At 44.9% G+C, this 12,049-nt stretch overlaps 1 protein-coding gene across 4 annotated transcripts in view; it reads left to right on the top strand.

Moving 5' to 3' along the window:
• Positions 1–4,797: 4,797 nt before the first annotated feature.
• Positions 4,798–12,049, top strand: part of LOC106737520 (adhesion G protein-coupled receptor E3) — a 45,632-nt gene continuing 38,380 nt past the window's right edge. For 3 of the 4 annotated variants that reach the window (XM_019492591.2, XM_019492593.2, XM_014605424.3), the window contains exons 1-3: positions 4,798–4,865; positions 6,121–6,153; positions 6,744–6,929. In XM_019492591.2, the coding sequence (XP_019348136.1) occupies positions 4,835–4,865; positions 6,121–6,153; positions 6,744–6,929 (250 nt within the window). In that variant the 5' untranslated portion in view covers positions 4,798–4,834. The remainder of the gene's footprint in view (positions 4,866–6,120; positions 6,154–6,743; positions 6,930–12,049) is intronic. The other variant, XM_019492592.2, reaches the window with a different exon arrangement.

Genomic DNA, 12,049 nt, shown 5'->3' with positions numbered 1-12,049 from the left:
TCTTTTCCTCACTGTGCCTCAGTTTCCTCTTCTGCAAATGGGCACAATGATGCTGATTTCCTTGTGAAGCCCTTTGAAGCACCAGATAAGAGGTAGGCATTGTTTTCCAGCCATATCTATGAATCTTCTTGCAGCCTTTGAGTAATGCCTCAGTGCTTGTTTTAACAGACAATTGCAGTCTCCGGAGCATGACCACTAGGTGACACTCCAGGACAAACATTGGCCCTGAAACTGCTTTGCTAACCACTGAATTTCAAGTAAAAGGTCCAATTCACAGAGTCGTGATTAGGGACTGCACCGCAGTTGTGGCCGGGTATTGTCTCTTGGGCTACCCGACAGTTGAGCTGGAGTCATGTTGTTCAGAGCCAAGTCTCAAACTCCCCAGTACTCCACACCAGTTAGATCTGACATTTCTGGTCCCAGAAGAGATCACAGCATACCACCGCCCCCATGCTGAGTGCCCGTGAGAAGGAGAAAAAAGCTCAGTCCCATTGGGTGAGGTGGGAAGCCCCTAACAGCACAGGCTGGTGGGCTAGCCCTCTAATTAGGGGCTTTAGCATCCCAACAGCTTTGCAGTCATCCACCCAGAAGGACACTTTGGTGTCCTTATGCTTTGCCACCACCTTTGTTCTGATCCTGGAGCCGGAGAAGCTTCCTCCCTTTCCTCCGGCCATTTCACAATGCTTTGCACGCCTTAATGGGGCTGCCATTCCAGGAGAAGCATGCCAACTAGGACAGCATTGGTCCTTGAAAGTGAGATTTTGGGGACCGCTGCCCCCTGGATTTTCACACGTCTTGGGCAACCAGAAAGTAAAATGGAAATACATCCCATTTTTCGAGCTCTTTCCATTTGAATATTACGTGAGCACAGAGACTTAGCAAATCCAGCCCCATCTCGTGACACTGGAAGGTATCATCCTTATTTTGCACATAGAGGAAACTGAGGCAGGGAGCAATGGGATGTCCTGCCTTTGGATGCACACCTGGTTGGTAGGCTAGCATGGAGTTAGAGCCCTGAGCTCCTTGCTCATAAACCAGTGTCCGGACCAATACAGTCTCCTTCCTCACCAAGCAGGGATGATAGCCATGTTCTGTTCTCATAGGGGATGTATAACTCTCTAGCTCTGTACCTTAGCATGTAGCTTGTTTTCCTCCAGGCTTCCTCTTCAGTGCACCATGGAAAAGCCTAAAGACTATTTCGGCCCTGTGCTGGAAGGGAATAATCCACAGAAGGAAAGAGAAGCTCTGAGGCTTTCAGTGTGTGGGGTTTCCTAGGATGTGCTGTCCTGGTATCTCCTTCCAGAAGTCAAGAGTTGTTCTTTTTAAGCCCAGTACTGCCCTTTAAGTAGTCAAAAATGATCCAGGCCTCCAAACTGTAAAGACATCTCAGGTTATCATCAAGTCAAATGGGATTAAATATAACAATGATAAAGGGAAGTAAGGGAACTGTCTGCCGGTTCCTGTTTCCATGTGTCAAGGGCTGTAAATGTGCCACTGCGTAACAAAAGCTGAGGTTCTCGCATACTAATGCAACTCCAGGAGCTGGAGCTTTGTGAAAAGGCAGCAAATACCCCAGAAATTTTGGCGATAGAGATGACAGTGTTAGGAATCACACATGTTAACTGTGGTTCAGATTTTGCAAAAAACCCAAAGACTCAGATACTGATCTGATGAGAATTTAGATTATAATCTGAACTCTGTCAGAAAGAGGGAACCCAGCACAGAAGATCCAGGGGTTGGTGTAGTAGAGAAAAGGGAAGAGAAAAGGAGAAAAAAAGATAATGAAGGAGGGGAGGAGGAGGAAAAGAACAATTGATGGAGGAAAATAATGCCTTCTTAGCACTTATGAAACTTTATCCGCTATCTTGGCATCATCCCCAAGGCACTGAGAGTGTGCTCCCCGTGTATACCACCTGGAGATGTACTGCAGGTCTCTGCATCCGAGTGCTCATGTTACAGCATTAGAAACAGCTCAGTTATAGAGGGGATTATGGCTAGTTTTTTCTCTCCTGAGATTCCCCTTTTGTTTCTTATACATGGTGCACTGGTCTCGGAGTATAAAAGTGGCTCCTGGAATTAGTCCTATGTCTTGCTTTACATGGGCAAGCTAGTATGAAATAAGGTGTGGTGTGAATTCGAAGTCTAACAGTTGTTACATTTACTCCCTGTATCGACGTTCTTTCTAGGTAGACTAAGTGACAGTATCCAAAAGCACTTTTAGTGCAGAACAAAGCTGTCCATACAAAAATACCAGTGTAGGGTAGCTACTTCCTTGTGTACGTGAGTCCCCAAATCATATTTGAATAATGCATTGGGCTAATTTCCACAAACGGAAGATGCTATGTCCTGGCTGGTGCAAATTCAGTTCACAAGAAAAAGCGGACTCTGATGTCAGGGAAATCATGAAGCTCTTCTGCAAATGAGGAAGGCAAGTAAAAAAACAAAACAAAAGTGAAGATAGTTCCTCTGATTGTTTTTTTTCCCTTCTGTTTCCACAAAAACAGCACTTTTTAGCCTGGAATACGCTGAATCTCTAGTAAGGGCCCTCCCAGAATCGACAGCTCTGAGAACTCCCTCCCCCTTTCTTTGCATGCCGCGGTTCATGGTGTGACACACTGACTCGGTGGACTAATGACGTTCTTACAGCAAAAGGGGATAGTGTGAAACCAGGCACACACAACCTATTGATTTCCCCCGAGCAGAGTACACATTTACACGCCTCGGGGCAGCTGCAAAGGGAAGCACTCAGACTCCAGAATTGCCACTGTTTGGGCTGCCCATGCCCATATCAACTGGCCTCTGACCTCTCAAACCCATTTGCTGCAAGAGTCTGACTCTTCTCCCATGCAGTTAGAGCCATTTCTTTTGGCCAATACTTTTTCAAGGCAAAAGGTAAGTTTAATCAAAATGAAACGATGTGTGGAAAGGGCTAGGCTTTTGGGCACAGGTATTCAGCCTGAACTTTTCCTCCCCCCTCCTTTTGAATTGTCACTTTCCTTTTGCTGCAGGTTTTGAAAATAAAGAAGAAATCAACTCTTAGTTTCCAGATTTTCCCCTTTTATTCCACCTCCCCCCCACCCTTCTCCCTCACAGAGAGAAGTAAGGAAAAAGTAACAACAAAAAATGGGCAAAAAGTGGGGAATGCCTCAAATTAAAACTAGAGTATTAAAAACCAATGGTTCCCATTTTCAAAACCAAAAAGAAGGTGAAAGCATCCATTGAAAATAAACTAGTTGCTTTAGTGTGTCAAATTTTACATTTTTTATGGAGAAGGGAGTGTCATTTCTATTGGCTCTGCATCTTACTGGTCCCCAGCCCCTGCCTCCTCCGCAGTTTGGGCACGTAGGTGATTCCAAACTAGCAAGACAGGCAATACGTGAAGGGGCAAATCCTCAGCTGGTGTAAATTGCCATTCTTCCAGGATTGCTGTGGCAATTCACATTAGGTGATGACCTGCCACATAATGCTTCACTGCTTCCTTCTCACACTTGCTCCTCCTGGAGTAGATCCCGATGAGATGAGTGCTCCAGCAGCACTTTGAATCACTTCTTACACCTCTTGAAAGATCTCATGCCATGAGGCAGCGATCCTTTCCCTTCCTGGGCCTGCCTCCATGGTACAGTCCTAAATGGGTTTATCAAGGGCTTCCTGCTCTTTGCTCCCTGCTATACTTACATCTGCAAAAGCAAATCCATTAGGGTATATTCCAGTGAACCTCAGCCCTGCCCTGCAGGATAGGGATTTAACCCTGCTTCTGTTTGATAGCTGGGAAAAAAAAGAGGTTCAGAGGTCTAGTCAAAGTTAGATCAGAGTGGATGTGAGAACTTGAAACTAATCCAGAGACTAAATCTTCATGAGTCATTGGAGCACCGCAGTTTAGTTTTCACATTGCTCTAGACCTTCTAGATGTGGGTCAACATGAAATAAAAGATCACAAAACACTTCCCACGCCCACGCTCTTCTTCAGCCCTGTAATTGTGGGAGAGGCCAGAACCTGTCCGTCTAACTGTTGTGGTGGACACTACAGACAAAAACCATATCTATCTTTACTTATCTGTCCGCTCTGCACTGAAGCTGATAGCTGTCTAGCAGTTCACAAGGCATAGAAGGAAAGGTTGAGAGCTTTGCATGTTTAGTTTGGAGAAAAGGGTATTAAGGGGGAACGTGACAGCAATCTTCAAATATTGGAAAAGCTGCCATCAAGAAGAGGGACAGCAAACTGTTCTCCCTTGTGGAGGACAGGACACAAAGCATTACATCTCAGGAAATGCTCTGTTACTGTTGCAATAGTGAGGCAATGGAATAGACTGCCCAAGCAATAGGGGAGGTTTTCAAGGGTAGGCCGGGTAGGCACTGGATGGGGATGATGTAGGAGTAGCATTCCTGTATTCTGGCCGGGGTTGGACCAAATGAACCTTGAGGTCCCGTCCAACACAGTGATTGCATAGGACTGTTCCAGGAGTGGGCCAACTCCATGATCTCTCTGGCCACAACCAACATGGCAATGTAGTCATGAGCCACGGGATGCAAAACTTCAGAGATGTGCATGCTGCACTCATTGATCTGCTCAGAGTCCAACCATTTCTCTTTCTTTGGGAGCTATGTGAAATGATCTGGGAGGTGTCATTTGCCCACCTATGCTCAGGCAGACACGTTGAGAGCAAGAGATGGCAAGCAGCCAGGGAGAAGGGAGAATGCATGCACTTCGAGGAGTTTGTGTTTTTGCAGAAGTAGACGCAGCAGTGCCTACCCCATATAAGCTGCTCTCAGCAGTTTAAAGTTCCTTCATGTTTTTGAGGAGACTAAATCCACATTTACTCAGTGCAGTGGCACCATGCTGAGCAGATTCTACTTCTTTCTTCTGGGTGAGTACTAGACCCGTGGCTAGCAGCCGGGCAGCGGGGAGGACATACTTTCTCCTATTAGTAGCAAATAAGCCCATCTTTGAGACCATGGTCCCTGGAATGAGAGAACTGGGGAGTATTGAAAGGACCTTTTCTCCAGAAATTTCAATGTGGGGGGAGGGGTGCAGACTGTTTAAATCACATTCAGGTGATTTGAGTTCAAGAGTGTTAGAAAATACTTTATATTCCTAAAGCCCAAATGTAGAGTCTGCCTGTTAATGGCTGTACATGAATCCAAGAGCTTCTAAACGGTTGTAAAATTAATGATTATTATTAGCAGGAGTAATATTTTATTGTAGCACCATTAACTAACAAGCCACTCAGCGTGTAAAGTACCTCAGTTTATACTCCCCTAGATCTAATTGCCTCCTTATAGCGACCTATAATTTATGCCCTGCTGCATAACACGGAGGCATTCCCCCCTGTAGTATTAGTGAATTGCAGACCAGTCTAAATGAAGTCCAGCAAATATATGACATTGCTAGATCCCTCCCCATCCTCCACTCTTTCTAGTACTGGAGGACAAGGAGGATAGCCAGAGCTCCTTTGGGATCAGACTGAGATAGAGCAACATATAGCTTTTCTTGAATCAAAGCTCATTTCAACACAAAGCCCAACGTTTGCAAAATCTCTTCTCTACGTGCTCTGTACAGACGGAAATGAGGCAATATAGGAAATAACAGAAGGGCAAGGGAAAAGCTAAAGGAGTTGGTATGTGAAAGGAAGAAAATCTTTGTCTTCAGGGGAGGTCTGAAATGCGAGGGAGACTCGTTGAGGCCGAAGGATGTAGGAAACCTGTCCCATGGCTGAAGAGGGCACATCCTTTTATCAGCAGATGTTCAAAAAGACCAAGGGAAGGACCATACTAGATGAGAGAGAGGGTACAGATGGGGACTAGACTTAGAACAAGTCCATAGCGGGCCTGAAAAGCAAGATCTGACCTTATGTGAGCCCTGAAACAAAGGGGAAGAATAGCATCCAGAGTCTGGAATTGGAGCTATTTATGACAAAATTCCTGCCTGAAACAGTTTTTTTAGATAGGCAGGTTTCCAGTCTCTTCAAATAACCTTTAAATAAAAAGCCATAAGCCAGTAATCAATACATACCAGTCAGCAACTACTTCAATCCCTCTAGAGATAATTAACAAGGAAGGTGTTCCAGTATATAAAGTCTTGTAATGGCTCTAATAGCCCACTAATCATTTATTTAATTTCAGGTCTTGGATGTCTTCTTTTCTGCAGAGGAACAGGTAAGACACAGGCTATTTGGCTCAAGATGAAGGGGCGAGGAAAAAACACCATTTCTAGCACTGAAGTGTTATTCATGTACAGAACTGTGTGAATGATGGAAACACCTTTTTGAGAAGGATTTTGGAAAACTCCAGTTTGACTTCCTTCCAGATTGGAACAAAACCTAAAAGCTGGCAACATCGTTTGCATAGGGATTTAAAAAAAAAAAAGTTTGGGTGTGAATGAAATGTTCTCATTTGTTTAAAAAAAAAGCATTTCATGCCAAACTTTACTTTTTATTTGGCAATGTATTCCAATGGGAGGCAATTTCAGCATTTATCTATACAAGCTTAAATTTCTAGATTGCATGGTTGCAGGGAGAAAGCTTGGAAAAGGTGGTTCTGTTCTCAGGAAATGTCAGGATTTTGGGGGGCCGACTCATTTTTGAATGCTTGGGGTTGGCAATGTTGGGGACCAGCTCTCCACTCTGATCTTAGACGGTAGCCTTACCGTCTAAGATCTGGTCTGGAAGGACCGATGCCTGAGTAAGCCAGTAGGACATGAAATGTCATGCTGAAATAGACTTCTTAATTAGTTTTTCCTTTTCCAGGAGCTTATTATTATGCGCAGTATGGATCTGGTGACTACAGCGGGAGTGGTAGTGATGGTGACAGTGACCTGGATTGTGGTCCTAATGCTGTTCCCTATAACATCTCCAGTTGTGTCTGTGAAGAAGGGTTCGTGTCCACATCTGGAAGGGAGCCTTTCCTGAGTATCAGTGAGTCCAGCTGTGAGGGTAAATGTAAACAGTTTGGTTTCATTGCTGCAGTTTGGCAGCATCTTTTTTCTGAGGGTCTCTAATTCAGGATGACAGTCAGCCTTTCATGGAACATGGATCTAATATATATAAACTAGTTTTTTGAGGTGGAAGGGTGCTAATATCTTAATGTTTTGGTGAAGTGAGTTTTATATTAATAGAACTAAAGCCGGGCTGTCACCAAAGGGTGATTTTTGTCTCATCAAATCACTGAGTCTTCAAAATGTGGGTCTGGAAGTGACTTCAGGGAATCATCTGGTCTATCGCCCTACCCTGAGACAGGATGAGTGAGTATAGGACAGATGCCTCTTTAACCTGTTCTTAAAAACCTCCAATGAAGGAGATTCCCCAGTGTCCCCGGGACTGTTAAAGTGCCTGACTCTCCTTAGCATTAGATTTTTTTCCCCTTTCTATTAAAGCAGAAATTCCTTTGCTGCAAATTAAACCAGTTTCCTTATGTTTTGCACCCAGTGGGCATGAAGAACAGTTGAGGATATATAACAACCCTTCTATATAACAACCTTATACCTATTGGAAGGCTCTTATCATTGGAGAGCTTGGCTTCTCTTGGGGCCTGGACATATTTACAGTGGGGGAAAACAGCAGTCAAATGTTCTGGTATAAGTTGCCTGAGCATAGGTGTTGTGTGTCCACAGGTAACATGCAGTAAACACTTGTTCAATGCAAACAGGCTATTGTCTGCTTCCCCACTGTCTATTAGTGAGGGTCTGTTAAGAGCTTCTTGTAAAGCAGCTACTTCACGATAGCCAGTCATCTTTCTACTCTGGGACCCAGGGTAATTCTCTCTGGTGTACAAAATGGAAGTAAATTATGCCACTGTTTATGTATTGTGTATCTTGTCACTCTCCCCTAGATTCAATAAGTTTCTTTAGTGGTGGTGCCCAAAACCAGCCACAGGACTCTACAGAGCCATCATAATCATCACATAGAGTGGAATTATTACTCTCCTGTGTCTTATATACTAAATTTCTTTTACTACAGCCCACAATGGGATAGTGATCTTTTTTTTTTTCCATTGCATGACATTGGTGACCACTAGATCCTTATCTGCAGTACTGCAGTCTAACCCTTATTCCCCATTTTGAATTCATGCAAATTAGTTCTCCTTCCTAAGGGGAGCACTTGTCTTTATTCGGCCTGTGCGAATAGGGAACTATTTGATTTGGGTTTGGATTTGGCCTATTTTGATGCCTGCGATTTGATTAGGAGCTCCAAATCGGTTTCCCGCTTTGATTCGGAGATTCGGCTGTAGGGTATAATGGGGAATAAATTAAATATCTATAACTTTGTTGTTTTTGTCCTATTTGGATTAAACTTGCAGAGATGGTAGCCTCTGCTGAGAGCATGAAGCCTGCCAGGTTTCAAGGAGATAGGTACAAGGGTTTGGGGGGCATTGCACCTCAAGCTGTGGACAAGTAAAACTTGTGCCATTGGTGACAGTGTGTGTGTTCAGGCGCAGCGGGGTGACAGCTGCAGGGATGGTGGCCCCTGCTGTGACACCTGCCAGCTGTGGAGATCAGTGCAGGGGGTCCTAGGGCCCTGCACCCCTAGCTGCTGACGGACAAAACTGGTGCCATGGGTGCTTGTGGGACTGACTGTCTCTGTCTTTGGGCAGTTGATTGTCTGTATTGATTCTTTCCTTTCCTTAGTCTGTGATTTTGTAGGTGTGGATCAACATGAAATGAAAGATCACAAAACACTTCCCACGCCCATGCTCTTCTTGAAATCAGCTCTGTAATTGTGGGAGAGGCCAGAACCTGTCCGTCTAGCTGGTGTGGTGGACACTACAGACAAGAAACATATCTATCTTTATTTATCTGTCCGCTCTGCACTGAAGCTGATAGCTGTCTAGCGGTTCGCAAGGCATAGAAGGAAAGGTTGAGAGCTTTCCATGTTTAGTTTGGAGAAAAGGGTATTAAGGAGGAACGTGACAGCAATCTTCAAATATTGGAAAAGCTGCCATCAAGAAGAGGGACAGCAAACTGTTCTCCCTTGTGGCTTAACACACACACGTGACATGAGTTTTGCTTTCAAGAATTTGGGCTGCAGTTTCCGCAACCCCCTGTTCCTATCTCCTTGAGACTTGACAGGCTTTGTGGCATCAGTAAGAGCTACCACCCCTGCAGTTTTACCCCCCTTTGGCTTAACACATGCACACGACACGAGTTTGACTTTCAGAAACTCAGGGTGCAGTTTCCCAGAAACCCCTGCACCTATAACCTTGAAACTTGGCATATATCATGCTCTCAGCAGAGGCTACCATCCCTGCAAGTTTAATCTGAATCAGCCAAAAAAGAACAAAATTATAGATATTTAATTGATTCCTCATTATACTCTATGGCCAAATCTCCAAATCTTTTCTGAATCGATTCAAAAGCTCTGAATCAATTTGGAAAGCCTCAAGCTTCCTGCGATTCAATTCAGATTCATAGGTGCAGCCTCTGAATCATCCACATCATCTCCGAATCCGAATCATGATCTGAAGCTTTGCACAGCCCTAGTCTTTATTATAGCACTTGATTGTGTAGCCCTTGTTGTTAGTTCATTTATTGATTTTTCTTGGATCGTTTCTTAGATTTTGAGTTTTTTCTGTTCTCAAAAATGCTTTCAGTCCTTGCCTTTTGGTGTCCCATCTGCAAATGTGAGAACGTACCCTCTGTTCTGTCATCAGAGTCCTTAATAAAATATTGAATAGGATAGGGAACAGGGCCCAGAAAGATACCACTGAAATATCCTCCCTGTTTGATCATGATCTGCCCCTTGAGCGTGCTTGTTTCATCAGCTGCAGACTCACCTGGTGGTGAGTTCCCTGTTTTGCTTATGAGATTGGATGTGGGATGGTGTCAAGGCCTTGTAAAGTCAAGATATATGATATCTACTGCTTCTGCCTTATCCAGTAGACCAAATAGCATCTGAAAGAAAGAAATTTGATTATTCTTGTGTAATTTGTTCTCGACAAGTCCTTGTCACCTGCTTCAGTCACCTTATTAGTCTTCCATAACTGGATTGCTTAATAATTGGTTCTGGTATATTTAATAAAATCATAGAAAATGAGGGTTGGACAAGACCTCAGGAAGTCACATCGAGTCCAACCTCCTGCTCAAAGCAAGAGCAGCCCCAACTAGATCATCCCAGCCAAGGCTTTGTCACTACATTTTTTTTATACAAAGCTAACAGTTGGAAGCCACTTTGTATTAGAGGATTTCAGAGAAAATGGAAATACGAGGGAAAGTATAAGAAATATGAGTAAAACAAGATTAACTCTTGGTGAATAACTTCACTGAATACAGAAAAAATATAAGAAGCATAGACTATTAAAGGAACTGAAAGCATTTGTACCTCAACCATTTCCCTAAGGGAAGGAGTTAAAGTCGCATTCATGACATGCCTATATTTTTAAATTTCATGATCAATGTATTTGTGGGGCTCAGCTATTCTGGGCTTCTAAAAGGGGACATAAAGTCAGAGCTACCAGTAACAGAGCGTGACTTTGGAGAAGTGCTAAATTAATCTCAAGTCAGGCTCCCATGACTCCTGCTTTATGTTGCCATGCTATTGGGTGGCAAAACCTGGGATCTCTTGATTTGCATAAAATCTCTCTGAAGTGGTGTCAAGGATGGGGAGGGAATGCAACACTGAGCTGGAATCACAATGACAGCTATGCAAACAAATGCCAAAAAAGGCTGTTTCTCTTGGATCCTCACATCACCAAGAAAGGCCCAGGAATCCTGATGTCCACAGCCCAATCCAAAGGAATGAGGCAAACAAGGGCATGTCTATACAATCTCCTTCCGGACACTGCCCCCAAAATAAACCCTGCCCACTCACCCCAGCTTGGGTACACTAGGGACCAGAAAGCTGGCAGCGTGGCTATCTTGGAGCAAGCTGGCATGCATGCCCCATAGATGCACTCAGGCTCTCTGTCTCTCAAGTCTGGCACTGAAGTTGGGAGAGGAAGGGCATTTAGTAGGCCCGTGCGTGTCGGCAGCGATCCAATCCAGCTTCGGATCCAGCTGCTTCGGATGGCCGTGATCCGACCCGGAGCTCCGACCGGGTTTCTGCCTCGATGCGGCTGAAGCGGCTCCAGAGCTTCGGAGCCAGCTAGGAGATCCAGCCATAGGGTATAATGGGGAATCAATGAAATATCTATAACTTTGTTGTTTTTTGTGCAATTTAGATGAAACTTGCAGAGATGGTAGCCTCTACTGAGTGCATGAAACTTGCCAAGTTTCAAGAAGATCAGTGCAGGGGTTTGGGAGAAACTGTACCCCAAATTCTTGAAAGCCAAACTCATGTCACGGCTGTGTGTTACACCACAGGGGGGTCAAAACTGCAGGGCTGGTAGCTCTTACAGAGGCTACAAAGCCTGCCAAGTTTCAAGGAGATCGGTGCAGGGGCTTGGGGGAACTGCCTCTCAAGCTGCAGACAAGCAAAACTGGTGCCATGGGTGACCCTGCGTGTGTTCAGGCGCAGCGGGATGACAGCTGCAGGGATGGTGGCCCCTGCTGTGGGCATGACGCCTGCCAGCTGTCGAGATCTGTGTCTTTCCTGGGACAATTGATTGTCTGTATTGAGTCTTTACTCTCCTTAGCCCTGTGTTGTAGGTGCTAATTGATGCTGGTTAAGTTGTTATGTAGTAGCTAGGTCCTGTGTGTTGAGCTGGGCCCAGAGTCCCTGGTCCCTGAGTGAAACATGATTGATCGGTAACTGGGAACACAGCAGCTTAGCAGCCAGGCCTGCAGCAGTGTCTCCCCTCCCCGCCCCAAGACAGACAGTCGGCCCCACAAGCACCCATGGCACCAGTTTTGCCTGTCCGCAGCTTGGGGGGCAGTTCCCCCCAAACCCCTGCACCGATCTTGTTGAAACGTGGCAGGCTTTGTGGCCTCAGTAAGAACTACCAGCCCTGCAGTTCTCACCCCGCTATGTTGTAACACATAGACGTGACAGGAGTTTTGCTTTCAAGAATTTGGGGTGCTGTTGCCCCCAAACCCCTACACCGATCTTGAAACTTGGCAGGCTTCATTCTCTCTGCAGAGTCTACCACCCTTGAAAATTTCATCCAAATCAGACAAAAAACC

This window comes from Alligator mississippiensis, chromosome 14 (genome assembly GCF_030867095.1).
Source record: "Alligator mississippiensis isolate rAllMis1 chromosome 14, rAllMis1, whole genome shotgun sequence".
NCBI classification, from domain to species: domain Eukaryota; kingdom Metazoa; phylum Chordata; order Crocodylia; family Alligatoridae; genus Alligator; species Alligator mississippiensis.
The sequence above is the reverse complement of the archived record's forward strand: the minus strand, read 5'-3'. Positions and strand labels throughout refer to the sequence as shown.